Raw genomic sequence first — 26,439 nt, forward strand, 5'->3', positions numbered from 1 at the left:
TATTATTTAAAATTATTATAACGAATGATACAAACGACATACAAGATTGATTCTTCAGGAAAGAGCTTCCAATTCAAATAAGAAATAACGTTCTAGAACATCGTTCAATGCTATAATACAGAAAATACAGAAGTTAAAAATTTTACCTCGAAATGAAGTGGGACTACCCTATATTGCAACAAACAAAATAAACCTTAAACAATAAGCTTTGGCTTCATCTACAAGGTGAAAGTTTTTTTCCCTTCTAATTTCCCGACGTGGCCCATCGCCATCGGTTCTGTAAATAAATGAACAAAAGTTCTCAAATTTACCACCGAATAACTCAATCAACAAGATCTTGGAGCCGCCCTACAATTTTCATGCGACTGTGATACTCAAGGTATCCAAAGAGGTCTTCTGTGCTTAATGCTCCCCGGGCCGGTTGCTGTTGTTGGCTATATCATAAGCCTGGGGGAGAATGTCGAATTCACTAAAAGTCAACAAAACAAAAATCAAATCAATAAATATTAATAACATTGAATGAGCATAGAACTCTGAGAGTAAAATAAGTTGATCTGAAACTTAGTTTATGAACTGTTCATGAAATAGATAAGAAATTATTTGAATAATATGTAATGAGTTCGATTTGTCTACAAAAGCATATTTCCCAAAGATAGGTCAAGGTTCTAAAATTTTATTCTTCGATCTTTTGTCCATTCGACGCCTTTTGGCTTTTGTGGTAGAGCCTTTTCAGTATCTGAATCAATTACAGGTATTTTTTTGTATCTTTATTATAGAGACTTGCAGCCCTGGGCTTGCGCATCTCTTATTCAAAAAAATTGGAAAATATAAAAAAATGTAATAAATAGGCTAAAAATTGCGTTTAAATGTCGTTCGTGTACATAAAGTCACAGGACACTGAATAATCGAAAGATTATCTGAAGATTTTTTTGTTCGGACAAATTATCAGGTGCCGGGAATCTTGATTACGAATGACAACAAGAAACAAAGGAAAAGAAACATACCGAATCCTAGCGTTGCCAAGATTTATTTCCGAAATGCTTAAATTTCTGAATTCGCAGTTTTCTTTAAGTTCTTAAACACCTAAACACTTATATTCCTAAATTTTTGGCTTTGACTTCCCAAATTCCAGAATTTCTATGTTACTAAATGCTTAAATTTCTAAATTTATAAACTCCTAATCTCCCACATAACTCGATTATTAAATTCTTGAATTTTCAAGTTCCCAAGATAAATAATTGTAAAATTTTCCAGATTCCTAAATTCTTTTCCCTAAATTTTTTAGAACTCCTGTTTTCATGCGGTTTGAGCAGTCGCATCATCGCACCATCATTTGTGTTATGGCTTATTTTGACTCCTGAATTCAACCCTGATCGAAATTTCAGAAAGTGAATTTCAGTTGCTAACAGTGTTCTTTGAGCGCCTGCTGTGTTTTCATGAAGTTTGAGCAGTCGCATGTCCAGTTTCATTGTAATTGATGTTACAGCCCCTGCTCTCCCCATTTCCCCCTAAATCTGGCCCTGTCGAGATTTCGGAAGATCAATAACAAGTGCAAACAGGATTCTTTGAGCTCCTGTTGTGTTTTCATGTAGTTTGAGCAGTCGCATGTCCAGTTTCGTTGTAATTGGTGTTATGGCCCCTACTCTTCCCCATTTGACAACCGAATCCGGCCCTGGTAAGAATTTTAGATGGTCAATGTCAATTGAAAATGAATTTTCTAAAACTCCTGATTCCGCATGCATATTTCAATGGAATTATTTTGCAGCCCATACTCTACCATTGTGGCCTTTGAATCTGGCCCCTAATGCAGTCAATCCTGCCCTACTCACTTAGTGAAACCATTGGAATCGACTTGAAATCTATACAAATGTAATTTCAAGATCTTTTGTTTTGTTTGGTGGGGTTTTGGTCAACGTAAAACTTTTTTTTTGTCTTTATTATCGAGACTTTCAGCCCAAGGCTGGTTCGTCTCGACCGTAAAACTTGATATTTTCTGGTTTGTTGATTTTTATCACCGATAAAAATCAACAAACCAGGAAATATAATTTTAAGATCGTTTGATGGTTGATTTGACAAATTTCGGGCGAGAACACGCCTAGAACATTGACGTGATGTTTGTATTACAGGAAAAAATACCCCCACACACTTATTTTTAGCAACAGAAATTTTGGTCTAAAAATGTATCAGGGCAAAAATATAGTTATTTCCATTGAGCACAAACGAAACTTAAAAGGAATTCCAAAGATCAGGTGCTGCATGCGAACCATTTGAAAAATTCTGTTCGTTCTGGGTCTTTGAGGATTAAATTCCTAAACTCTCAATCTCTTAAATTTATAGATTCCTGAATTCTTAAACTGCCAAGCTCCACCATTTCCTAACTCCCAAATCCCTTAACTTCTAAATTCCAGCATTCCTAAATTCCTTCATTAGAAATTCTCAAATTCAAAGGTTTTAAAATTCCTATATTCGTAAAAACTTTAATTCTAAAATTCCTAAATTTCCGAGCCCATAAATTTCCAAGTTCTTTTATCCCTAAATTCCTCAAAGGGTGAATTCCTACATTCCTGAAATGAGGAAGTCGTGATTTCTAAAATTCATAAATTTTCAAAATCCTGTATGTCTAAATTTCTAAACACTTTCAGATTCAAACATTCCTAAAACCCTAAACTTCTTACTTTCTTAATTCCTAAACTTTTAGATTCATAGATTCCTGTAATGCCAAGCTGCTCAATTTAAGCTGCTCAATTCCTCAACTCCTTAGTTCTTAAATTGCTATATTTCTAAATTCCCAAATACCTTGATTCCAAAAATTTCTAATTTCCGAAAATTACTCAATTCATAAATTCCTTAAATCTATTTTTTTTCCAAATTATTAATTTACAATTGCTTTTCTTGCATAATTCCTGATTTGCTAAATTTCAAAATTCTCAAATTCAGAAACTCCTCAATTTCTGAATTTCTAAATTCTCAAATTCATAAATTCATAAATTTCTTAAATCCTGAATTCCTAAAATTCTAAAGTTAATGAATTTCCTAATAACTTGAATCAGAAATCAGATATTATTAAATTTTCATTTTCATGAACTCTACAATTCCCATATTGATAAATTAATAAATTCTTAAATACTCAAACTCCTTGATTCGTAAATTCATAAATTCCTAAACTCCTATTTTTCCAAATTCATTATTTTTTATTTTCTTTTTTTTTCAAAATTCCTTTATTTCTGAATCCATAAATTTTTAAATTTTCAAATTCATGAATTCAATCTGAATTTATAAATTTTTTAATTTTCAAATTCATAAATTCCCGAATTTTTAATTTATAAATCCATAATTCCTGAATTTCAAATTTCTGAATTCCTAAATTTATAAATTCGTAAATTCCTCAATTCCTAAATTTGTAAATTGCCAATTATCATTAGTTCCTCAATTTCTATAGAAACAAAAAAAAATCGGAATCCCCAATTCCTGAATTCAAAAATAACCTAAAATAAAAAAATCCTAAACTCCAATTTTTCCATATTCATAATTTTTCATTTTTTTTCTACCTAAGTTCCTGAATTTTTAAATTTCTTAATTCACAAAATCAGAAATTCCTCAAATTCTAAATTTCCCAATTCTTAAATTCAAAAACTATTCAATTTCTAAATATATAAATTCTCAAATTCCTAAATTCCTAAATCCCTTACTTCCAAAATTTATAAATTTTACAGTGTATGAATTCCTCAATTTCCTAATGGCTAAATTATTAATTTTTCTAATTCATAAACTCCTCGATTCTTAATTATTAATTTGTTTAATTAATTAATAAATTCCTAAATACTAAAACTCCTAATTCCGTAAATTGTATAATTCCTAAATTCCTATGTTTCCAAATGCATAATTTCTCGATTTCTTTCCTTTTCTAAATTCACAAATTCAATCAATCCCCCATTTCCTTCAAAAACAATAAGTTTTTTTTTTTGTGTCTTTATTAAGGAGACTTTCAGAACAATAAGTTTCGGAATTCCTGAATTTCCTAATACCAAAAATCCTAAATTCCCTAGATTTCTTTATTCCTAAAGTCCTGAACTCCTATTTTTCCGTATTCATAATTTCTCAATTTCTTTTCTATCTAAATTCCTGGGTTTTTAAATTCTCAAATTAAAAAATTCCTCAATTTCAAAATTTGAAAATTTCAAATTTCTTAAATTCAGAAATTTTGTAATTTCTGGAAATTCTGAAATTCATGAATTCCTTTATTTCCAACTTTATAAATTCATAAATTTCTGAATTTCTTACTTCTTACATTTCCAAATTCTAAATTTTATGAATTCCTTTATTTTTAATTCCTAAGTAAATAAATTCTCAAGTTCATGAATTCATCAATTCTCAAATTAAAAAAATAATAAAATTCTAAATACTCAAACTCCTAAATTCATAAATTATCAATCTCAATTATCAACAATCAATTTTTCCAAATAGGGTAAATCACACGTAAATCGCAGGAACGTGGAACGTGCATATTTTTGTTTACGTCGCATTTTCTACCGTCCCGAGATAGAAAGAGAGTAAAATGTTGAGAGATTGAGCGAAATTTTGCTTAGGCCGGGAACTGGTTTGGAAGTGGGCCGGAAATTAAATCGCTATGACTGAAATGAGTGCTGCAGCTCGTTAATTAAAATCAAATAAAAGCTTTTTTGAACGATATTTAGCACGGATAGCTATTTTTTAATCAGAAGTGAACCTCAATGCAGTATTATACTGCCCACAAAATTCAGGAAAAGTTGCTTCCTGTCATAAATATCAATTAAATAATGCAGTCGTATGCAAGTTAGGCCGGGAATGGGGTAAGAAACCCTAAATAAATTCTCAAATTATTTTTTTCGAAATCCCTGAGTTCTTAAATTATTAAATTTTCAAATCCGTAATTCTCGTTTCTTCATAAACAATAATTTTCCAAAACTCTTAAATCCCTAATTTCAAAAATTCCTGAACTCCTAAAGTTTCATAATTCCAAAAAATCTCAATTATTTAAATTACCATATTTCTCTTTTTTATTTTTTTATTCCTAAATCTCTAAATTAATAAATATGTGTGACTTATAGCTTAACTTAGCTTTGACTGACTACTAGGGTGGCTTAAATTAGTATGGAAAAAGCATTTTCCAAATTTTTTGATGGGCCGCCCTCTTATTCGGTTCTATTTGATGCCTTGATGCTCTGGACAAAATTAAAGCCAAATCGGTCAACGTTTAGGCAGTGCTAAACTCGTTGGAAGTTTAAATAAAAAAAATTATGCAGAAACATCGAAAAACAGTGATTTGCAATTGGGTGGCACAATTGACGTGGGCGGCCCATCAAAACATTTGAAAAAGTGTTTTTGAGCCACCTTACTGACTACACATATCTATGGTTGCTATTCCGTGATTGACTAGAACCAGTGAAATTAGCATTAGCATTAGCATTAGCATTTAACAGTTCGCACAAATTCGTAGGTGGTACAAGCCAAGACTATTGTATGAGAGTAGCATTACATTCATCCGTTACCACAGATATTGATTTGGGACTAATCACTAACTCTAAGATGGAAGCAATGTACTCTCCAATAGTCGAGATCTGTCCTGGCCACGTCCTTGCAAATGCTGAGGAAGGGGAAGGATGGTTTGTTGGACACCTACTTAAGAAAGATGCAGAGAACTCTACGACCTCTCATAGGTGCCACGGGAGGTTTTGGGATTGTGTGGAAGGTTATAACAGTAGGTATCGTTTTGGTAGAACGTGAAACACAGAAAGAACTAAGATAGAAATACAAAGTAGGAAAGGGACGAGCCTGGAATTGAACCCACGATCTCCTGCTTATAAGGCAGAAGCGGTAGCCACGATTGACCAGAATCATTGAAATTGCACAAATAATCAACTGAATAATAGACGGATTCTTCAAGCATTCTTAGTGCGCAAGTTTCAGTGACTCAAATATTCAAATGATCAATAACGGCACCGACGACATCCTTTTTAGTCAGTTAGGAATAGGAAGAAATATTAGTAGGTGATTTTTGCTATTCGAAGACCTTGTTTACCTCTGCGTCTCCACACAAACCACAGGAAGGATTATCAGTTAGTCGGTAGGCATCTTTAGATCTGGTTTCACTTTGATAAGCGATGCGAACATGTAATTTTTTAACACAATTTTAACTATGATTCGGCCGCACAAAGCAAAACAAACTAACTACCTGCATACCGAGCAGGAACAAGATCAAACGCGTATCAATTGATTTACTTCTCGACCGCACAAACCACAACGAAACAAGAATGTTTGAAGTGTTGATGAACCGAGTGCATGAACACTCCTCACCTTGCATGCCCGGTGGCATATACAAACCGTTGAGGATCGCGTTTTGGACGACCGAAACGACGCGCAACACTAACGTACGATCCTCCAAGCATTAATCAATTACCTATGCTGTTCATCGAGGAGAGAAGAAAAATCACAGCGTAAATACCCGGTGGCATATCCAAACTGTGGAGCGCTTTGGACGATCGGAATGACACGCAGCACTCTGTACTCACTTACTTGATGTGTACTGCAAACTAATCTAATAATTATGCATGACTTCTATAACTTAAACTTCAAAATTCGTAAGTTCACAAATTCTTAAACTCCTATTTTTCCAAAAACCATTATTTCTCAATTTCTTTTCTCCTTAAACACAAATTCATATATTCCAAAATTCCTTGATTCCTAGATTTTCGAATTCCTCAATTCGAAATGCTAAAATTTCTCAATTCATAAAATTTCTAAAACCTCAAATTTACTAATTCCTCGAATCCTATAAGTATAATAAATTTAGGAATTCCTGAATTCCTTAATTCTAAATATTTTAAATTCCAAAAATGCCTAAATTTAAAAAATCCTCAATTACCTAACTCCTATTTTTCCAAATTGATAATTTCTTTATTTCTTTTCTTCCTAAATTACCTAATAAAATTCCTAAATTTCCAAATACTAAAATCCAGAAATTCTCCAAATCCTCCATTCCTTAACTCCTATTTTTCCAAATTGATAATTTCTTTATTTCTTTTCTTCATAAATTATCTAATAAAATTCCTAAATTTCCAAATACTAATATCCAGAAATTCTCCAATTTCTAAATTTCCAAAAACTCAAAATAATTAATTCCCAAATTACCAAATTCACAAATTACTACATTCTTAAATTCCCAAATCCCTAAAATCTGGAAATTGTTAATTCCAAAGTTAATGAATTCCACAATTTCTAAATTCAAACATTGTAAATTGTTCAAATTTATGAATTCCCCAATTCCTAAATTTATAAAGTAGATTGAGAGTTCGACTGCTAATGTTTGAGTATTTTTGAGGTTTTGCCTTTTCAGTCTGTGGGTTTTTTAGAACAACCGTTTAAGATCTGTCTCAGATCTTAAACAGATCTTAAACGGTTGTTTTAAAAAACCCACAGACTGAAAAGCCAAAACTTCAAAAATACCCTAAATTTAAAAATAAAAAAATCTTGAATACTCGAACTCCTAAACCCAAGTGTTTATATACAGTCAAGATAAAAGTTAAGGAAACACTCATCATAATACATCAAAAATAGACTGGCCCATAATTGTTAATATATCAATTATAATCGCTAGAGCTTGTAAAGAGTAATAATTCTACATTTTTTTATTATACTTTGAAATAATCTTAAGACAATTATACAATTAATGGTTTTCAAATTCAAAAGTCCTAATCAAACGTAATAATTTTCGTTTTTTCTATTCTAATAATTTATGGTCTTTCACTTTTTAAAACATACGCGCATTATGGTTCTCTCAACTCGTATTGGAAAAGGCATGTGGTTTCCAAATTAACCAATTAGTGGTTTTTTTTTTGTATAATCACAAACGATCTGAAGAAGGAGAATTTATTGTATCGCTTAATGGGGAAAAAAAGTACTCCTATCTGCCCGATGATGACTTTTGCTGTGCATAAATATTATTGCAATATTATAAGGATTTTAATTTTATGGACCAGTTTTATCGACGCCGCATTCATCGGCGTTAGCTATGCTATGAATTATGCTGCAATCGTGGGAGCATAAATTTCCATTCGAATTCATTTCAATGGAGACGGGCTCTCATATACGCGCAGTAGTTATTCATAGTGAATTAAGTCTTTTGACTTTCGGTACGATTGTAAGTGCGTTTTGCTTTGATAATGCGTCGAGTTCAAGTTTGCACTCTACTTTTTTTTGCACCATTCAAAGCAGAATAAAGAAGCCACTCGTTTTGTTATTTCTGTTTAAGGGCCGCTATCGGAGTGAATGACTGAATTAGTTTTGTTGGGAAATTATGCGTGAAACGAAGTGGGATCAATGAATTTTCAGATTCCGCTACATTTGTTTTCCATTGCTGTTCGTTTATTGATCTTTCAAAATGGTGTGCCTGATTTTAAACTAATGAGCTACAATTCAAGAAGCAATTAGTTGTATGTTTAATTATCAAGAACATTGTGGTTACCATTGTCCTACACCAAGATGAATTGAAAGGCTGTATGTTCTCTTTAAAACATCGGTTCAGCTAAGCGTGTTAAAGTGATGTGCGATTGGGTGAAAAACAAAAACAAAAATTCACTAGGTGTATTGAATCGATTTTGTCTCCTCAATCAATGTTGTAAACTCCCAATCTTTGTTTCAGTTTGGTTTTCTCAACGTTGATATGCATTTCAACTGGTAGCCATATAAATTATAAAGAAAAGCCAAGCCAGCCAAGTTGAAAAAAACATCAAGCAAGAAAGTTCTACACGATAAATTTAACGTTGATTAGAACATTTCATCGAAACACTCGTTTTCTCGTCGTCATTTGATTTGCAAAATGTCCGTTCAAGAGATAAATTAGTGAATCAAAGCTGTCTAGTATCTATCCAAATTAAAAAAAAACTTCCCACTGATCTTTTTTGCTATCGAAGGTTGATTTCTCCAATTACCCTAACCGGGAAACTGTTTCATTTTTTTTATTACCAAAAACTAAGTCTCACTTCCTCGAACAAAAAATAAGTTGTTTGATTTCGATTGGATGATTATTCTTCACGCCGCTGCTGCTCTTTCTTCGATCGGAGCCAGGTTTCCATGGTGCAATCGATTTCAGACAGCAAGAAAAGGAAAGCCAATTTGAAAAATGGTCCACGGATGAGCCGAGCCAATCTTACCGGAAAAGGTGTCTTGCCGCAACAGTGACTAACTTCGATTCGATGGCTACTTCAAGGTAGGATGTTCGATGTAGCTGCTGTCATAATCGATTATCGATAAGTTCTTCGAGATTTTTCTACCTGTGGATGAAAAAGAGATGAAAATAATGCATTAGTTTGTCGTTTGAATTGAATTATTGGATTTCTTGGATTGGGAAAATTGGATATCACACATTTGTTGTAATTGTTCTTGATATTTTGCGAAAATCCCCGTTGAGAACCTGCGAGTGTTCCCGTTGGGACGATCCTGAAAGAAATTTTGCGGAATTCTCAAATGAGATTCTGTAAAAATATTTGAAGGGGATCTATAAGAATTCCTGATAACATTCTGGCAGAATTACCGACAAGATTCTGTGACAATTTCCAGAAGAATTCTGTGGGAATGCCTGGTAAGATTCTATGAGAATCTCCAGCTGAATTACGGGATTCTGTGAGAATCCACTGAGGGATTCTGTGAGAATCCCCTGTGGGATTCTGTGAGAATACCCTGCAGGATTCTGTGAGAATACCCTGCAGGATTCTGTGAGAATCCCTGTGGAATTCTGTTGAAGTCCCCTGCGGGATTATGTGGCATTCCTCAGCGGGATTCTGTGAGAATCCCCAGCGGCAGGATTTTGTGAGAATCCCCAGCGGCAGGATTCTGTGAGAATCCCCATTCTGGGAGAGTCCCCTGCGGAATTCTGTGAGAATCCCCAGCGGGATTCTGTGAGAATCCCCTGCGAAATTCTGCGAGAATCCCCTGCGGGATTCTGTGGGATTCCCCTGCGGGATTCTGTGACAATCCCCAGCGGAATTCTGTGAAAAACCCCAGCGGGATTCAGTGAGAACCCCCAGCGAGATTTTGTGAGAACCCCCAGCGAGATTTTGTGAGAATCCCCTGTGGGATTCTGTAATAATCCACAGCGGGATTCTGGAAGATTCCCTAGCGGGATTCTGGGAGATTCCTCAGCGGGATTCTGGGAGATTCCCAGCGGGACTCTGTGAAAATCTCCAGCGGGATTCATTGAGAATCCCCAGCAGGATTCTGTGAGAATCCTCAGCAGGATTCTGTTAGAATTCCCAGCAGGATTCTGAGAGAAACCCCAGCGAGATTCTGCGAGAATCCACAGCGGGATTCTGTGAGAATCCCCAGCAGGATTCTGTGAGAATTCCCAGCAGGATTCTGTGAGAATCCCCAGCATGATTTTGTGAGAATCCCCAGCGGGATTCAGTGAGAACCCCCAGCGAGATTGTGTGGGAATTCCCAGCGGGATTTTGTGAGAATCCCCAGCGGGATTCTGTGAGAATCTCCAGCAGGATTCTGTTAGAATCCCCAGCAGGATTCTGTGAGAATCCCAGCAGGATTCTGTGAGAATCCCCAGCGGGATTCTGGGAGAATCCCCAGCGGGATTCTGGGAGAATCCCCAGCGGGATTCTGGGAGAATCCCCAGCGGGATTCTGGGAGAATCCCCAGCGGGATTCTGGGAGAATCCCCAGCGGGATTCTGGGAGAATCCCCAGCGGGATTCTGGGAGAATCCCCAGCGGGATTCTGTTAGGATGCCCCTCGGGATTCTGTGAGGATCCCCAGCGGGATTATGTTACAATCGCCAGCATGGTTCTGTGAGAATCCCCAGCGGGATTCTGTGAGGATCCCCAGCGGGATTATGTTACAATCGCCAGCATGGTTCTGTGAGAATCCCCAGCGGGATTTTATGAGAACCCCCAGCGGGATTCTTTGAGAACCCCCAGCGGGGTTCTGTGAGATTCCCAAGCGAAATTCTGTGATAATCCTCAGCGGGATGCTGTGCAAATCCTCAGCTGAATGCTGTGAGAATCCCCTGCGGGATGCTGTGAGAATCCCCTGCTGATTTCTGTGAGAATCCCCTGCGGGATGCTGTGAGAATCCCCAGCAGGATTCTGTGAGAATCCCAGCAGGATTCTGTGAGAATCCCCAGCTTGATTCTGTGACAATCCCCAGCGTAATTCTGCGAGAATCCCCAGCGGGATTCTGTGAGAATTCCCAGCGGGATTCTGTGGGATTCCTAGCGGGATTCTGTGAGAATTCCCAGCGGGATTCTGTGAGAATTCCCAGCGGGATTCTGTGATTCTGTGAGAATTCCCAGCGGGATTCTGTGGGAATTCCCAGCGGGATTCTGTGAGAATTCCCAGCGGGATTCTGTGAGAATTCCCAGCGGGATTCTGTGAGAATCCCCAGCGGGATTATGTGAGAATCCCCAGCAGGATTCTGTGAGAATTCCCAGCGGGATTCTGCGAGTATCCCCAGCGGGATTCTGTGATAATCCCCAGCGGGATTCTGTGAGAATTCCCAGCAGGGTTTTGTGAGAATCCCCAGCAGGATTCTATGAGAATCCCCTGCAGGATTCTGGAAGAATCCCCAGGTCAACTCTGTGAGAATCCCCAGCGGAATGATGTGAGAATCCCCTGCAGGATTCTGTGAAAATCCCCAGCGGGATTCTATGAGAATCCCCAGCGGGATTCTGTGAGAATCCCAGCGGGATTCTGTGAGAATCATCAGCGGGATTCTATGAGAATCCCCAGTAGGATTCTGTGAGAATCTCCTGCGGAATTCTTTGAGAATCTCCTGCGGAATTCTGTTAGAATCTCCTGCGGAATTCTGTTAGAATCCCCAGCGGGATTTTGTGAGCATCCCCAGCAGGATTTTGTGAGAATCCCCAGCAGGATTCTTTGAGAATCCCCAGAGGGATTCTGTGAGAATCCCCAGCGGGATTCTGTGAGAATCCCCAGCGGGATTCTGTGAGAATCCCCAGCGGGATTCTGTGAGAATCCCCAGCGGGATTCTGTGAGAATCCCCAGCGGGATTCTGTGAGAATCCCCAGCGGGATTCTGTGAGAATTCCCAGCGGAATTCTGTGAGAATCCCCAGCGGGATTCTGTGAGAATCCCCTGCGGGATTCTGTGAGAATCCCCTGCGAGATTCTGTGAGAATCCCCAGCGGGATTCTGTGAGAATCCCCAGCGGGATTCTGTGAGAATCCCCAGCGGGATTCTGTGAGAATCCCCAGCGGGATTCTGTGAGAATCCCCAGCGGGATTCTGTGAGAATCCCCAGCGGGATTCTGTGAGAATCCCCAGCGGGATTCTGTGAGAATCCCAAGCGGGATTCTGTGAGAATCCCAAGCGGGATTCTGTGAGAATCCCAAGCGGGATTCTGTGAGAATCCCAAGCGGGATTCTGTGAGAATCCCAAGCGGGATTCTGTGAGAATCCCAAGCGGGATTCTATGAGAATCCCCAGCTGGATTCTGTGAGTATCCCAAGCGGGATTCTGTGAGAATCCCAAGCGGGATTCTGTGAGAACCCCAAGCGGGATTCTGTGAGAATCCCAAGCGGGATTCTGTGAGTATCCCAAGCGGGATTCTGTGAGAATCCCAAGCGGGATTCTGTGAGAATCCCAAGCAGGATTCTGTGAGAATCCCAAGCAGGATTCTGTGAGAACCCCAGCGGGAATTTGGGAGAATCTCTGGCGGGATGCAGTGAGAATCCCCTGCAGGATTCTGTGAGAATGCCCAGCGGAATTCTGTGAGAATCCCCAGCGGGATTCTGTGAAAATCTCCAGCAGGATTCTGTGAAAATCTCCAGCGCGATTCTGCGAGAATCCCCAACAGGATTCTGTGAGAATCCCCAGCAGGATTATGTGAGAATCCCCAGCAGGATTCCGTGAGAATTCCCAGCGGAATTCTGTGAGAATTCCCAGCGGAATTCTGTGAGAATCCCCAGCGGGATTCTGTGAGAATCCCCAGCGGGATTCTGTGAGAATCCCCAGCGGGATTCTGTGAGAATCCCCAGCGGGATTCTGTGAGAATCCCCAGCGGGATTCTGTGAGAATCACCAGCGGAATTTTGTGAGAATCCCCAGCGGGATTCTGTGAGAATCCCCAGCGGGGTTCTGTGAGAATCCCAAGCGGGATTCTGTGAGAATCCGCAGCGGGATTCTGTGAGAATCCCAAGCGGGATTCTGTGAGAATCCCAAGCGGGATTCTGTGAGAATCCCAAGCGGGATTCTGTGAGAATCCCAAGCGGGATTCTGTGAGAATCCCAAGCGGGATTCTGTGAGAATCCCAAGCGGGATTCTGTGAGAATCCCAAGCGGGATTCTGTGAGAATCCCAAGCGGGATTCTGTGAGAATCCCAAGCGGGATTCTGTGAGAATCCCAAGCGGGATTCTGTGAGAATCCCAAGCGGGATTCTGTGAGAATCCCCAGCGGGATTCTGTGAGAATCCCCAGCGGGATTCTGTGAGAATCCCCAGCGGGATTCTGTGAGAATCCCTGCAGGATTCTGTGAGAATCCCAAGCAGGATTCTGTGAGAATCCCAACGTGGATTCTGTGAGAACCCCAGCGGGAATTTGGGAGAATCTCCTGTGGAATTCTGTGAGAATCCCCAGCGGGATTCTGTGAGAATCCCCAGCGGGATTCTGTGAGAATCCCCAGCGGGAATCTGTGAGAATTTCCAGCGGGATTCTGTGAGAATCCCCAGCGGGATTCTGTGAGAATCCCCAGCGGGATTCTGTGAGAATCCCCAGCGGGATTCTGTGAGAATCCCCAGCGGGATTCTGTGAGAATCCCCAGCGGGATTCTGTGAGAATCCCCAGCGGGATTCTGTGAGAATCCCCAGCGGGATTCTGTGAGAATCCCCAGCGGGATTCTGTGAGAATCCCCAGTAGGATTCTGTGAGAATCTCCTGCGGAATTCTGTGAGAATCCCCAGCGGGATTCTGTGAGAATCCCCAGCGGGATTCTGTGAGAATCCCCAGCGGGATTCTGTGAGAATCCCCAGCGGGATTCTGTGAGAATCCCCAGCGGGATTCTGTGAGAATCCCCAGCAGGATTCTGTGAGAATCCCCAGCAGGATTCTGTGAGAATCCCCAGCAGGATTCTGTGAGAATCCCCAGCAGAATTCTGTGAGAATCCCCTGCAGAATTCTGTGAGAATCCCCAGCGGGATTCTGTGAGAATCCCCGACGAGATTCTGTGAGAATTCCCAGCGGGATTCTGTGAGAATCCCCAGCGGAATGATGTGAGAATCCCCTGCAGGATTCTGTGAAAATCCCCAGCGGGATTCTATGAGAATCATCAGCGGGATTCTGTGAGAATTCCCAGCGAGATACTGTGAGAATCCCCAGCGGGATTCTGTGAGAATCCCCAGCGGGATTCTGTGAGAATCCCCAGCGGGATTCTGTGAGAATCCCCAGCGGGATTCTGTGAGAATCCCCAGCAGGATTCTGTGAGAATCCCAGCGGGATTCTGTGAGAATCCCAGCAGGATTCTGTGAGAATCCCAGCAGGATTCTGTGAGAATCCCAGCAGGATTCTGTGAGAATCCAGCAGGATTCTGTGAGAATCCCAGCAGGATTCTGTGAGAATCCGCAGCGGGATTCTGTGAGAATCCCAAGCGGGATTCTGTGAGAATCCCAGCAGGATTCTGTGAGAATCCAGCAGGATTCTGTGAGAATCAGCGGGATTCTGTGAGAATCCCAGCAGAGTTCTGTGAGAATCCCAGCAGGATTCTGTGAGAATCCCAGCGGGATTCTGTGAGAATCCCAGCGGGATTCTGTGAGAATCCCAGCAGGATTCTGTGAGAATCCCAGCAGGATTCTGTGAGAATCCCAGCAGGATTCTGTGAGAATCCCAGCAGGATTCTGTGAGAATCCCAGCAGGATTCTGTGAGAATCCCAGCAGGATTCTGTGAGAATCCCAGCAGGATTCTGTGAGAATCCCAGCGGGATTCTGTGAGAATCCCAGCGGGATTCTGTGAGAATCCCAGCGGGATTCTGTGAGAATCCCAGCGGGATTCTGTGAGAATCCCAGCGGGATTCTGTGAGAATCCCAAGCGGGATTCTGTGAGAATCCCAGCGGGATTCTGTGAGAATCCCAGCGGGATTCTGTGAGAATCCCAGCGGGATTCTGTGAGAATCCCAGCGGGATTCTGTGAGAATCCCAGCGGGAATCTGTGAGAATCTCCAGCAGGCTTCTGTGAGAATCCCAGCGGGATTCTGTGAGAATCCCAGCAGGATTCTGTGAGAATCCCAGCAGGATTCTGTGAGAATCCCAGCAGGATTCTGTGAGAATCCCAGCAGGATTCTGTGAGAATCCCAGCAGGATTCTGTGAGAATCCCAGCGGGATTCTGTGAGAATCAGCAGGATTCTGTGAGAATCCCTAACGGGATTCATTGAGAATCTCCAGCGGGATTCTGTAAGAATCCCCAGCGGGATTCTGTGAGAATCCCCAGCGGGATTCTGTGAGAATCCCCAGCGGGATTCTGTGAGAATCCTCAGCGGGATTCTGTGAGAACTTGGGGTAAAAAAATGCTGGTGAGAGCGAAGACCCATTCTCACCCCAGACCCATTGTCACCCTGGATGACCGTACTTATAAAAATGTTCTTTAAACTGTGTTTAATGTACTGCTGATTGAACATCTGATTGATATTTTTTACTTGTTCGGCCCACATTCGGAACACATGAAGCGTAATTGAGCCGAAATTATGTTTCCTATTCTTTTTTAGTGGAATAATAATAATTTTAAACCGTGATTACGTTTGACAATTTTTACTAATGACACTGCATCATTATCGTTATATGAGCTCCGTTGTGGCAAGTTTTACAAATCACTCGGCGATTAAAACTTGACATAGGTATTTTTGATTTTTATCGCTTCGATCCGAGTTTTGCCCAGACTTTCTTTTTTTAAATAAAAATGAATTTCTGTCTGTCTGATCTTTATAGACTCGGAAACTACAGAACCGATCGGGGTGAAAATTTGTATGCAGAGATTTTTGGGGCCGGGGAAGGTTCTTAAGATGGTTCGAGATCCCTCCTTCTTTGGAAAGGGGCGCTCCCATACAAATGAAACAGAAACTTCTGCATAACTCGAGAGCTAATCAGAGAATAAATCAATTTTTGGCGAAACGAAGTTAGTCGGGTCTGCTAGTTTTAAATAAAACAAATATGCAGGTCAGTGATGAAGAGTGATGTAGATGATCTTATTCGAGCTAACCCCTATTTTAATCTTACTAGATGTGTAATTATTCTACTTCCGTCAATTTTGAATATGTAATGTGCATACTTTAATCCGCAATCTTCCCAAAAATACATATTCATTGAAATGGCTCCATATTTACGACTATTGTGTGCAGCGGCACACCGAAACTACACACCTCCGAATCTTCCCGATAGTGGTAATATCCTCTCTGTATTCATGAAAATCAGCAGCGATTGTACCTACCTGTGAGACAAATTCAAATCTTTTCGCACCACAAACCCGCATATAAATAGCATTGTAATATTGTATCATTCCTGTTTTGCAACTGGGAACGGTCTGTTTCCTCATGCTCACCGCATCGAAAATTACATTCAAGGAAAACAAAATATTCAGCACAGAGTCCTTGGAAAGATGTAACCTTCGCTTTTTTGCTATGTTGCTGTGTGAGCAATGACACCAATATTTGATTCGTTTGTTTGCCCGATTTTGTGATAAATCGATCCTCTTTCTATGGGATGTATCCTTTCCGAACTGTGATGCAGTGGAGGAAAAATAAACGATTTTTTTCTGTGTCAAGCGAACAAATTGTGCAGTCAATGAAAATCGCTTCAATTTAATGGAATAGCGAAAAGCCATCCTCTGAACGGGTCGTAAACAACCCGAATGGAAAGTGATGATAACAGGAAATCGTTTAACTAATAAACGTCAATTATTCAACATTCGAAACAAACAATCAAAAATTAATCCAAAATTTCCGTTTGGAAAAATAAACATAATTGGAATGCTATAAACAACACAACCTACCTGCATTTTATTTGCTGGTTATTTTTCTTTTTTTATTGTAACAAAAGCCAATAATATCGTCGAGTCAAGTACGAGATACTGAAAAAAGCCCTACTGATGAGGTCGAAATACATATCTGTCTAAGTTACAATCATGTGGTGGAATTAAATGAGATACTACGAACTTGTCTTATCCAGGTAAAGACATTCCACTTATGGTTCAAAATAATTTTCTTGACAATATCGTTTTAAACAGTATTTTAAATAAAACAAATTAGGGTTCTTGCCTCAGAATTTGTCTTAGAGTTGCATAATTTCATTCGGTTATTGGAAGGTAGCCTTGCAGTTATTAGAATTTTGTTTTGCTTATCCTCCTGACCTACTGCATATGAAACGGCAGTTACAAAATCATCATGCCCATTATGAAAAAAAACTCTCCTATGGCTCCAAAACCGGTTCGATTCCATCTAATCGAAACGAGAAGTTGTATGCTGAACATTAAGAACTAATAGCTTCATGCATATTGTGTCACTATTTTAGTATCCAATCCTATTCGATGGAAACCGCCGTACATGAAAAATGACATAAATAAATTTAATCAAGTGACTTAATCAATTTAGATTCCAAAATCGTGTCTGACTCGTTGGTCCTCTGTCTTCGATTCTTTGGTGGCATGCTTTTTTTTGCCTCTGTGTGCTTCTACTCGATTATATTTTCCAAATCCTTCACACATCATGTGGCACGATGGTTTGTGGTTTGAAAGTTACATCCTTTCAGTAGCAGCAGAAGCAGCAGCAGCATCAGTCAATTGCGCCCTGTTTCGGGTGAGTGCGTGTCAAAGGAGTTTCCATCGTTACGGTACACGTATATGTAGAGAACAACTTGTGGTTTTGTGATCGGAACTCTTCAACTGACGAGTGAATGAATCGTTATCCGAGGTATAAAAATGATTTGTGACTACGTGGGACATAAAACAAACATCAAATGGGATTCCGTGCGGTTGTAGTTTGTTTTATTTCTTTTGATTCAGAAGATTGAATTAGGTAGCGTTGCCAGACATTTTTGCAACCGCCAGTTTAATGACATTTCGATTTGCACAAAAAAATGACATAATCCAAACATTCATTGCCCTTTAGTACATCACATTTATTTCCATTCTACATTTGATCCTTCTCAAAGCAATCTATCAACTTACAAATTCAGTGCTTATTTCCCCACCAGCAGCAAACCAACCTTTCAACCCAGATCAAACGACAGCAATTGCGGGCCATCATCGTCTGCAATCAATCGGCTTACCTAGTGCATAAGTAGCTATAAATAAACAAAATCACATTTGAAGACGTCGTCCGGTCCTGCAGCAGCCGGCAAATGGGGCGACAGACGACGAGGGCCTCCACGACAGACATCCAAGACGATTCGATTGGAATTTCGTTCGAGTCGTTCGACACAACCACCTGGCCGGGGCACAACATCATGAACTTCCGTCCCGAGCGAGCGTTGTGCCGTTTGTTGGATTGCTCTTTTCCAGGCACAACACACATATCCCTGGCATTTGCTTGACGCATAAAGTAGGAAATTGCAAAAAATCAACAGAGGAAATGGGAAATCCCAGGAACAGAACAGAATTTAATATGTTTTATTCTTTTCAGTAATCGATTGCTAAATGGATTAATAAAAAAATTCAATTGTTTTCAAGTTCAAAGGAAATTTCTGCTATTTCTGTGGAACGTATAGATTTAGAGTATTCTTCCACCCCCTGTCAGCCAGAGGCCGTGTGGACGTCTTCGTCGTCGCAAGGCAACGACGCCAATCGGTTGTGTTGTATCTTCCAAATCCTAATGCAATCAATGGGGGAACTGGAGACGAATAAAGCGAAGTTGGTCTTGCTCTGCCGTCGTCTACATCCGCTCATCCGGATGCCATAGGTTGTCATATAGGAGTTGATGCCGGTTGCTGCGCTGCGTTCAATGATTGTTCAATAAATTTAGAGTGACATTTTTTTTCGCCTCTCATTTTGGTAACCATCAAAATTGATTGGATTTTTGATGGTACCTACACCGGATGGTTCGGGGGATAATTTCCTTTGGTTTGCTTTGTTTCCGCACCGAGTCCTAGTTGCGCAATTTTGACCACTGGGACATCGCTATTTAACCTTGAATTAGAAAATTCGGTTTTGAGCATATTCTAATACCTAGATATAATATGCGTTGATTAGTATGATGCGAGCATAGCTTGATCTCTAATTCAGTATAAAAATCTGAATGAAATTTGAACTCCAACTGAGGCTTAAGCGATCTAAACATTTCCTACGCACAGTTATCTTGATCTTCATCTGATATCTTCAAAATTATGATTATTTTAATAATTTATAAGTTGCACAATTTGCACCGTTTTCTGACACCCATTCAAAGATTTTGTTTGCATTTCCGTGTATTTAGATGCAGGGATCAGCTCTTCACTTATCTAGTGGGATTAAAACCAATAGTCACTTGACGAAAAAGAGGGGGCTTGAAACTGGTCGAATAAGGGGCCGTACACTAATTACGTAAGCATTTTCCGGGGTTTTCAACCCCAACTTCCCACATGGCGTTGATCGGCAGGGATAAAAATTTTCCCTTAAATATTTCCTGATACATTTTCGTTTCTAAATGTTTGCATTTCTCGTGCACTCATGGCATTCAACATCAACGAAAATAATATTTAGCTTCATACTATTAAAGTATTATAGTACTAGGGGTAATGACGGCTTTGGCAGGTTTTGTTCTATTATTGTCAGGGGGTTTTTATGACTGATTATGCTCAAATTTGGCCCAAACATTCTTTGCATATCAAAGAATATTGTGGCCAAATTTCATAAAATTCGGTCGACAAAAACCCCCCTGCCAATAATAGAACAAAACCTGCCAAAGCCGCCTGTTCTCTCTAAAGATGATTGAAAGCATGGTTGAGTTCGTTTTTTGACCGTGTACCAGGCGCTTATGACTTCACGCCCTTAATATTTTCATCGAAATTATGTCGTCATACTCGTTTGGAGGCAGAGGATTTATTTTCGCTCATCTAAAGATTCCAGTATGAGTTTGTAGCTTGCTCTAAAGTAGAGGGAACTCTAGCATTTTTTATTTCATTGTGAGGGGTTCCCTTATATCCAACAAACATCGTGATTTAGATTTCAGTTAATTGACATTGTGTACACATTGTATTTTCACTCTGTAATGTGTCAAGGACGTGTGCGTTTTAGAAAATTAAAAATTTCCTATAAACAATGATTACATTTTCTGTCTTTTTCGGACTAGTCATCAACATGTCGAAGACGAAGTACATGATAGGATGAGGTTCAAGGGAAGACAATGAGCCACCCACCTCGAGTTTGCATCGGAGGTGACGAAATCGAGGTGGTAGAAGAATTTGTGTACTTGGGCTCACTGGTGACTGCCGAAATGATACCAGAGAAATTCGGAGACGCATAGTGGCTGGAAAACGTACGTACTTTGGACTCCGCAAGATTGAATAGAGTTCGCCGCCGTACCAAACTGACAATCTACAAAACGCTCATTAGACCAGTAGTCCTCTACGGACACGAGACCTGGACGATGCTCGTGGAGGACCAACGCGCACTTAAAGTTTTCGAAAGAAAAGTGCTGCGTACCATTTATTGTGGGATGCAGATGGCGGACGGTACGTGGAGGAGGCGAATGAACCACGAGTTGCATGAGCTGCTGGGAGAAGCATCCATCGTACACACCGCGGAAATCGGACGACTGCGATGGGCCGGGCACGTAGCCAGAATGTCAGATAGTAATCCGGTGAAAATGATTCTCGACAACGATCCGACCGGCACAAGAAGACGAGGTGCGCAGCTGGCAAGGTGGATCGATCAGGAGGAAGATGACTTACGGAGCCTCCGTAGACTGCGTGGTTGGCGACGTGTAGCCATGAACCGAGCCGAATGGAGAAGACCCTTATACAGGCATACCTCGATAGTACGTACCCTCGATTGTACGTACATTTTACCTCGATAGTACGCACACAAAAAAAAATATTTTTTTTGGTTTCTTGCAGTATTTAAGTAAAAATTTCAATTTGTTTCAATAACGAAACATGTGTGGGGTCGTTCATATGCTACGTAATAAATTTCTGTCTGACTAATCGTGAGCTTAAAACAAATTTGAAAAGTTACAAATCTTTTGAAAAGCAGTGCGATGAAAATCATTTATAGTTACACTAAGCTTATTGTATACAATTGAGGGAGCACCTAAAATAGTTGATTGCACAGTGTGCCATGCATTCTTCTTCTTCATCTTCTTATGATATTACATCCCACAATGCAATATGGTCCAGGATACAGATTTACGCGTAAAGATGCATTTTACGCCAAAACTATATTTTTACATTACTCTCAAAAATAACATCAGCAATTTCTCTTAAAATTCTTTCAAAAGTTCATTCTTTGATTCTTCCATGAGCTTCCGTAAAATATCAATAAGGTTTGTATATAAGAGTTCTTCTTGGAATTCATTCAAAAATTTCATCCAGGACTTCTTCTCGTGATTCATTCTGGCGTAAATGTCTTAGCAGTTTCACCGTTAGTTACTCTTGCCATTTCCCAAGGTTTTGGTGCTGGGAGTTTCTAAAAGTTTCTCCGCCATTTCCTCCAGGGATTCTTCCTTCTTCCTTAAGGAAATTCATCAGTTTCTCCTAAGTTTATTTCAGGAGTTTTGTCTGCAATTCCACCAGGAATAATGCAGGGAGAACCCCATAAGCAACTTCTGGATAAATCTCATAAGGAATACCTAGGGAAATCCAAAGATCCAAAAAAAAACTCCTGAAAGAATTCCACAAATGCTTCTGGAAGAAGTGGTGAGTTACCTCATGAGAAATTCGTCGAGGACAGTCAAGTAGAACTTTGCATCAATTCCATGAAGAGTTATTAGAGGAATAGCAGTAAAAACTACTTGGGAAATTTCAGGAAATTAACTCTGGGATTGAAAAAAAAACTTGGTGTTCCATGGCAAATTTTCAGGGGGAACTACTAGAGCAACTTGAAATCGATCTATAGAATTTTCAGTGAAAATTCAAAAGGTTTTGCCGTTAAATGTGCTGTTTGTTGTCTGTTTGTATTTTTATATTAATTTTTATGATGTATGAGTTCGTTCTAGTCATGCTAAATATTTATCAAAATAAAATATGGCAAACAAAAATAGAACACTGCTGGGGAAACCAGCCAATTTTATTCTCTATTTTGTTCTAAGTCTAAAATAGAAAAGTTATCGAAAGTTTGAAGTGGATCAAATTATTACTGATTGTACTCCAACTAATCAACATATATGTATGTCATTTCTTCAAAAGTTCATATGATTTTCCCGAGACGAAGTGGCATGGCATAGAACACTTTACTTTGTATTCGTGAGATTCTTTACACACGCACACGCTGACTGAAAGGATAAGCCTAACGTTTGCAATTGCCCACACTGTTTTGCTTTGGTTGAATCCAGTGGTGCAATTTATCAACAATGCCTGGTGAGTGTGATTCTTTTGTTTTGTATTTTCTCTGCTCCTTTTGCCTATGACGGTGCCTTTCAGTCATAACGACAAAGCAGGAGTAGCTTAGCAAACTCGGTTTGTCAACAACGGGCTGATGCTGATGATCATTCGGCACAAATTTCCTGTCATGGTCTTTCAAGTGATAGTATTCACCCATGCATTTATATAGGACTGTCGCATTCACACAGCAGCGAGTGAACTGAGTAGACTGTCAGTGCGGGCTGCGTGTACAGTGAGAAGATAGGTCTTTTGTTTACTTTATTGTCGGCGTAGCACCAAGTTAGAATTCGGAAGTCGGGACTTCCGAACCGAACTTTCTTCCGAAGTTTTATTTGTCAAACTAATTGATGCGTTGTTTAGCGTATCTTTAGGCGAATCCAGCGCACTATTTCCGAAGTTGGGAAAATTGCCTGTATATGGAGAAAATCCAACTTCGGTATAAAAAGCGGTATAAAATTTATTCCGGATAGACAATATCTTTGATTGTTGCTGCTAACCATTTTCAGTTTTCACTGCTAGGAAGTGAGTGTGAAGAGGGAATGGTATCAATATCCAACAAATTTCAGTCACTGATGTAGTATAATAGATTGGAAACAGAGACCCGAAAATTACGAGCTAGAAAAAGTCAACAACATTCAACAATTAATCGATTAAAATTGCGTAATTCCCCAATACTGATTTGCGAGAGCACCCAATTTTTTAGAACGATGAGCATCTGCCAAAGTGGAGGGGAATTTCAGGAGGAAAAATTATACCGACGCAGGGTATAAATAAAGTGCTCATTTCGGACTCCAGTTAGTTTATCAATGGATGCAGCAAGCGATGGATATCGCAGGATCAGCAGCAAGTGGCAGCAAAACGGATCGGTTCCGATGGATGAACAAGCGGGTGGCACCGCTGTCTGTCCATCGGCGCCTCGATCAGCAGCAAAACGGCAGTCGTGGTTCCACCTGCGGAGAATGGTTTTATTCCGACGTAAGCGAGAAACACTTTACCTACTCCGTGTTAATCAGCTCACTTGGCTCGGCTACACCTACGATCACGACAACTGAGATTGAGAATTCGCACCACTAGTTGAATCGATCGGATCGTTGTTTCCATTTATTTAAAATGGGAAAAGTTCATTTTACCAATATGAAACGCAAGAAAACTGTGATTACAATTGCCGAAAAGCTACGGATCATAGAGGATTTGGAGAATGGGATGCAAACCAACGATATCATGGTGAAATACATGCTCCAATCTCGGTCAACGGTATCATCCATCAGACGAGCAAAGCATGTTATTAAAGAAAAGGCTGCTTCAGCTCAAGGATTCTTAGGAAATATGATATAATTATGTAACCTACTTATTTTAATACTAGTGCACGTTTGTTTTTGTTTCTATCAGCTAAACGGAAACGTTTCAAAATGCCTCGATATCCTAAGGTAGACGAAGCCCTCTTCATATGGTTTCTGCAGAAACGCCAACATGTGCCGGTGAGTCAGGAAATGTTGCAAGCACAAGCAAAGATTTTTTTCAACAAAATTGAGGGTGAAGGAGATTTTGGCAGTCGAGGATACATTGAAAAATTTATCCAAAGGCATGGAATTCGTTTGCTAAAAATCACTGGGGAAAAGTTATCAAGTAATGTTGCGGCTGTTGAAGATTATGTTAAAACATTTTCAAAAAAGATGCGAGATAAGCAACTGTCTCCATGTCAAATATTCAACGCCGATGAAAGTGGCTTGTATTTTAAAAATACTCCCACTTCCACCTTTGTTGATAAGAATGCTTCATCAGCTCCGGGAAGGAAGGTATCTAAAGAACGTGTTACCTTTATGCCCTGCTCCAATATGGATGGAACATTGAAGCTTCCTTTAATGCTGATTGGGAAATCTCAAAAACCGAGAGCGCTAAAGCATGTTAAACAACTTCCTGTTTATTATTCGGCTTCGAAAAATGCTTGGATGACGCAATTTTTGTTTAAGAAGTGGTTTTTCGATGAATTTGTGCCACGAGTTACCAGATTTTTGGAAGCGTCTAATCTTCCTGTCACTGCCGTGTTGGTTCTAGACAATTGCTCTGCCCATTTTAATGGGGGACAATTGCAGACAGAAGATGGAAAAATCTGGACCGAATTTCTTCCTCCTAATACTACCGCTGTGGTTCAACCAATGGACCAAAATATTATTCAATCCATCAAAGCACGCTATCGGAAGACGATGATGCAAGAGATGTTGGGACGATCAGGCGAGTTTCATGAGAATGTTAAGAACATCAACATCAAGGACGCAATTTTCTGGGTGGCTCAGGCATGGGATTGTGTTTCAGGTGAATCTATTAGGAAGTCGTGGAACATGCTTTACAATCCGAACCACAGCGAAGATGAAGATGATTTGCCGCTGTCTGTTCTCCGAGATAATTTGAAGAGTATTTCCCGGAAAATTCTTGAGCCACGGAATGAGGAAGACGAAGACGACAATTTCGAATACCTGAAGGACGACGATATTGTGGAGGGTGTTCTCAACCCTGATAAAGATTGCAACTCATACAATGGTAATGATTCGACGTTGCCGACAATCGAAGAAGATGCAAGCTTTGCTGATGAAGCGGCCCACGAACAGGGTGATAATGGCAACGATGAAAGTGCATTGATTTCGCATCAGACAGCCATAAACGGAGTTGATGTGGTTCTGAGGTACGCAGAAGAAAATGGATGGTCTCTTGAAACGCAATTCCGTTTGCGCCAAATGCGGATTGACATTTTTGAAAAGGTTGCCAGTGATAAATTGTAATGAATTTTTTTGAACTTATACATACAAACTCTGAATATATATCAATGGAGCAATTTTGACAGATATTTTTTTTCCAAAAGTGGTGTTGTTGTGAACTGATAATCGATTTAAAAGACAGAAAACTAAAATAATTTAAAAAAAAGCTATATTTTACACCATTGGAATAGGTGTGTTTCGTGAATGTTTTCTTTCCATGATATGTAATCATATCATTACGAATCATTATAGCTGGAGAAATTCATAAATTACGTCACGGAGAAAAGAAGTTTTCTACCTACCAACCTGCCTCCAACGATCGCTTTTTGAAGGAACATACAAAATTATGTATTTACGATATATGAAACCTTAAAAACCATAACTTCTTCAAATGTGACGTGATTTATGGATGGTGCATATTTTTCCAATACAACGTTTGGTAAAAATCAGCTTTATATTATGTATAGCTACATGTTGTCAAAATTCAGGGTTGTGATGACTACGATTTCGATTACATTTTCAAAAAAATGTATGGCTTAGATATCAGTGCCTTCTATCGAAATTTTAGGTTCCGGGTGGTTTAATATGCTTTCTGTTATTCGTAGATGGCAAAACAAAAACAAAACAAAAAAATCGGCGTTTTTTTTTGCTTCGATAGTACGTACACTAAATGAACGCCGATGTACGTACTATCGAAATATTCCTGTATACCACACAGGCCACTTCGGCCTTCGTTTGAATAAATAAGGTACACTGGGGGAAGTGGAAAAGGAAAAATCGATAGTGCATGTTTGAATTAGTGTAAAACCAGTTTAAATGATTTAAATGCGTTCAATCAAAATGGACTATCAAAAACAGTCAATTTTGCACCAACTGTGCGGTAATTCGTACCATTTTGGTCGCTTGAAATGTATGGAAATAGATTTTAAAATTAGGAGTTGTTTTTCCACTTACTCTAGTGGGATGGGGTAAGTGGAAAACCCATGTTACCTTGACCTTCAATAGTGATGAGTAGTTACATATAACTAAAATCAATACGATAATTGCTCTGAGTATCTTTTGTGGATTAATTTCATTAACTTAACGGAATAGATCCTCAAGGAATTCTCGTAATAGCTAGGAGGGCTGATTTTGCCTTCTCGAAC

The 26,439-nt window shown here is 39.7% G+C and overlaps 2 protein-coding genes across 6 annotated transcripts in view; one reads left to right on the plus strand and one right to left on the minus strand.

Annotated features, from left to right (window-relative positions):
- Positions 1-26,439, minus strand: part of LOC134212817 (leucine-rich repeat and fibronectin type-III domain-containing protein 3) — a 557,799-nt gene that overhangs the window by 187,104 nt on the left and 344,256 nt on the right. The window lies entirely within an intron of this gene.
- On the plus strand, positions 23,951-25,318 carry LOC134210003 (jerky protein homolog-like). The gene has a single exon (XM_062686029.1). The coding sequence runs from the start codon at positions 23,951-23,953 to the stop codon at positions 25,316-25,318; it is 1,368 nt and encodes a 455-aa protein (XP_062542013.1).

The sequence above is a fragment of the Armigeres subalbatus genome, chromosome 2 (assembly GCF_024139115.2).
Source record: "Armigeres subalbatus isolate Guangzhou_Male chromosome 2, GZ_Asu_2, whole genome shotgun sequence".
NCBI classification, from domain to species: domain Eukaryota; kingdom Metazoa; phylum Arthropoda; class Insecta; order Diptera; family Culicidae; genus Armigeres; species Armigeres subalbatus.

Bases quoted from the DNA above. Each gene is read 5' to 3' on its own strand.
- LOC134210003 (XM_062686029.1), top strand. From the start codon at position 23,951: ATGCCTCGATATCCTAAGGTAGACGAAGCCCTCTTCATATGGTTTCTG.